Source organism: Berghia stephanieae, chromosome 4 (assembly GCF_034508935.2).
Source record: "Berghia stephanieae isolate SIO BIC M18660-M18661 chromosome 4, UCSD_Bste_1.3, whole genome shotgun sequence".
Lineage (NCBI taxonomy): Eukaryota > Metazoa > Mollusca > Gastropoda > Nudibranchia > Aeolidiidae > Berghia > Berghia stephanieae.
In genome coordinates this window covers 47,471,548-47,475,932 of record NC_088363.1, presented here as the reverse complement: position 1 = coordinate 47,475,932, position 4,385 = coordinate 47,471,548, and the positions used below count along the sequence as shown (strand labels likewise).

Sequence of the window (4,385 nt, the reverse complement as noted above, 5' to 3'; positions counted from 1 at the left end):
AGTTGGTTGGATTGATGACCAAATTGATCGACCATGAAGTTCACACAATTTCATCACACCCTCACAGCATTTTGTTATTTATTTTTATGTAATTTTTGCTAACCACGCGTCTGTTCTGTCCCCGAAATGCCAATGTTTAATGTTTTCTCGTATAATTTTACGCTGCCAGTATATCGTCAGTCTCTCTCTATTCTCGATTCATCCGATAACTGCTTACATCTTAAATACGATGGCGGCGATTAGCCAATAAAAAGTGGGTGTTGTCCGGTCTGCTCCTAGTAGTCTGTGGTACTGACCCTCAGGCGCTGCCCCAGGCGCTGGCGCCTGTTCGTCAGTACTGACCCGCAGGTGCTAGCGCCTGGGGGACAGTACTGACCAATAGCCCTAGCCTAATATAAATGCGTCTTTGATAATATTGATGTTGCTTATCGTTATGAAACAGTATTCATCCTTTATTATTTTCTTCAAGTTATTTGTTCAGCCTTCACGATTCGTAGTCTTAACACATCCTTATCTTTTAAGAATAGATAAATGAATAAAAATAAATAAATATGAACATTTATATTTATATAGAGTATTTCCATGGATTAACCATGCTCAATATGCTTCACAATATTTCATTCATTTCCCCAGAAGGTCATTTGGAACCATGATATTTCCATTTCATAAAGTAGCCATCCTTTTTTAATGAACACTTTTACAATATCCGCCACTATCTATAGCCAGTAACTTCTAAACTATCGGAACAATGGCGGACGCCCTTATGAAATATTTCTCCGACGAGCATAAAAGTGTATCCAGAGGAGAAAAACATTATAAATCTGATCATGTTTTGACTTTTATACATTCTGATCACTTGATATGTGAAAAAGTTCTAGCTAGCATGAACAATAAGAAGTACTGATTTTTTTTTGTTGAGAACCAAACTGCTGGTTGCTGGGCGGACGTGACATCAGACTATTGAATCCTATTATTTTCCATTGATGACTGATATGATCTTATAGTGTCATAACACTAAATAGAAATAAAGTAATAATAGGTCTCCACTCTCCACCCACTCTCCCACTATCTGTTCTGTATGTTGAAATATTCGTAACACATAATATTGTAGGCCATCGATACCTAAGAGACAACGAGTCTCGCCATTAAAGAAAATAAATTCCCTTTATTCATCCCTAGGGGGAATTTTTTTAAAAGGTATATTCCAAGGGAAGACTGTAATAACCCAGGCGTCAGCCGCAGTGTAGCGCCGCAAAGTGAGCTTGGGCTAGGAGACTTGCTCAAGGCAACACAGCGTGGAGGGTAGTGAACTCGGTACCTTTTGGGTACGAAGCAAAGACCGCTGAGCCACGCTGCTCCATAAAGTTTTAAGTGAAAAATTCAAGCAATATTGAGTGTGGTCAGTGAATGAAAGGCTCAGCGCCATGTCTTTTGTTTGCAAGGCACATTGCACACAATACTTTGCCTGACTCAGTTATAGATGAGTTCCTTGCCATTACAATGGCAGCTCGTAAATGTTGATTAGATAAAGTCGCCACATACACCGTATGGAATAAAAATTTGACTCGATACGAAATGGTAGGATACTAAATAAAATATTTTACGCTCATAAGCATGATAAAACCGGTTACTAACCACGCTCAATACTGCTTGCCATAATTACAAGACATCTTTCGATTAACAATGCATAGTTTTAGATTCAATCTTTTAAATTGCAAATTTGTTTTAATTTACATATACTCATTATCATGCAACAACAAACATCTAAGGGAGAGAACAAAGCAAAATTTACAGTAATCAAACAATTGTCTTTATTGATTATTTTCATGGACATATCAAATTACCTTTTCATGCTAAACACTCAAACGGCATAAAGAAAAAATAAAAACAATAATATATTAATATCCCAGTCCATATTGCGTTTATATCTACATCTCGATCAATAAAACAATTCATAACATTTTTTATGTGTTTCAGATGACCTTTCTATCGTACTCTGGAAAAACGCGTTTTTAAAAAAAAATTTGGCCAAAAACTCGTCCTTCAGATATCGATTGATTAAAATAACCCTCAGCTCGTCAAATACTGTCAAACCTGGTTCTTAATGAAGTCTCAAGTTTGAGAGTTTTTGACCAGATGAAGATCATTTAAATCGATCGATATTTAAAGGACTACTTTTCTACTCAAAATTGTTAAAAATGTGTTTTTTTTTCTTTCTCATAGCACGTCATCGTTGGTCAATTGATCATGAGATGATAAGGTAAGTATATAAAATAATCTTTGGCTTGAATTTATTTGAGGAGGGATAATTCACGTCAAATTAATTGTTCTATATTTGCACTGTCCTTTCATTTTCTACTCTGAAGGTAATCACCGTTGATCTAATGGGGATTATTATTTATTATCCGAAGAGTTAGAGAATGCTTTTCAATTTGTTATCGAGGGCTTCAAATAGATTTTAATCAACGACGGTTTTGAATTTTTGCGATAGAAACACTTCAACATTTGATTTTTGTTTTGGTAAGTATGTTGAATGTAATTCTGCAAATCATAATTGATGTTCTGTTTTCTGCTTTCTTTTTCTTTTAATTGATTTCTCTTTTTGTCCTTTAATAAGCTATAATTTTTTCTATGTATTTTTAATAAGTAAATCAATAAATAAACTATTAAATAAATAAATTAATTAATAGATAGGTAAGTAAACTAATAAATAAATAAATACATGACATAAGTCCACACTTTTGTGTGTGTGTGTTATTAATGAGAAAGAATATACAATTCTTCATTTTGAATAAATAGATAAATAAATAATTAAGTAAATGAATAAATAAACACATATATAATTAAATAAATGACTCTATCCAATATTTTGTGGTGTTATTAAGGAGAAAATTGTTTTTCTTTGCAATTTGAATGAATGAATGAATCAATCAATAAATAAATAAATCAATCAATCAATCAATCAATCAATCAATCAATCAATCACTAAATGAATAAATAAATAAATGACTCAAGCTAACATATTTTTGTGTTATTACGGAAAAAGAATATACCTTTTTCACTTTCAGTTTAAATAAAATAAACCCTTAAAAACAACAATGCATCACCTTCATCTTTTTTTCTGAAAACTGTTGTCTTTTATTGTCACAAATGCATGCAATATTAGACGCTCTGACCCCGGATCCAGGGCTATCGTGCAAAAAAATTTTTTTGACAAATATCAATTTTTTATGGTCCAAGGCAAAGCATACAAATTTTCAAGTTTACTAGTATAGTTTTAATGTATGCAATAAAGAGTAAAAATGATCAGAGATAAGACGTTTTATAGCTCTCATTTCCTCAGAGAATTATATTCTTTCTCCTTCATAACACAAAAAATGTTGGCTCTAGTCATTTATTTATTTATTTATTTATTTATTTATTTATTTATTTATTTATTTATTTATTTATTTATTTATTTTTTTTTATCTATTCATTCAGTTGGTTGGATAGTTAGTTAATATCATATTGTATTCATTTTCGTCAGCTAGTCTATCCCGACATAGTACCGGGTTGAGGAGGTAGGTCACACACAGAGTTAAACCTACGTGCACATACTTTCAGTTCTGATAACCGATCGCAATTATGGGCTTGATTTGACATTGTTGCAATGACAATATTTTACTTTGGTTTGAGAGAATTTTCATTACAACAACGAGCCCATGCGATTTGACTTATCAGACCTTCAAATTAGTACACGTCGAGTTAAACCTATAGTTTATTGTACATTCTGTGTAAACGTTCAATCCGATGTGCACATATTTCCAGGTCCGATAACCCAAATTGTTATGGATTCATTGTTGTGATTGAAATACTCTCAATCCAACCCAAAATATTGTCCATTACAACAATGTTTAAGTCCAGCCCATAATTGTGTTCGGTTATCAGATATGCCAATTTGTGCACATAGGTTCAATCACATGATTTCTATTTAAAGTTAGAAATGTGTCTCATAAAAAAAGGCAGTTAAAATTATAAGACTGATTCAAAATTTTGCAAAACAAAAGGAAAAAAAAAAGTATAGATACAACCAAATTAACCTCACTCACCTCTTTGTTACTGTTTTCCGCCAGCTCTTTTTTATGAGTAATTCTCACTAAATTCTATTAATCAGATTATTATACGTTTTGTGTGTTGGTTTATTAATATCTGGCTGGCAGATATTATGAACTTCTTGGATAAATGCCTAGCATCAATATAAGGTTTAATAAAGCGTCTAATTGCAAACCAATATTACAGATAAACCTACATCTGTTGCTGACGACGCCATCATCACCATGGGAACCAGTCGCCCTATGATCGCTTTGTTTTTCACCTTGTCAATAGCAGCATTGGCCCAAAGCGAT

General features: G+C 32.8%; 1 protein-coding gene across 1 annotated transcript in view; it reads left to right on the top strand.

The window, feature by feature from the left end:
• The first annotated feature begins 2,294 nt into the window (after positions 1-2,294).
• LOC144972023 (uncharacterized) overlaps positions 2,295-4,385 on the top strand; it is a 9,149-nt gene continuing 7,058 nt past the window's right edge. The window contains exons 1-2 of the mRNA XM_078913111.1: positions 2,295-2,520; positions 4,279-4,385. The exon at positions 4,279-4,385 is cut by the window's right edge and continues 52 nt beyond it. Of these exons, the coding sequence (XP_078769237.1) occupies positions 4,317-4,385 (69 nt within the window). The 5' untranslated portion in view covers positions 2,295-2,520; positions 4,279-4,316. The remainder of the gene's footprint in view (positions 2,521-4,278) is intronic.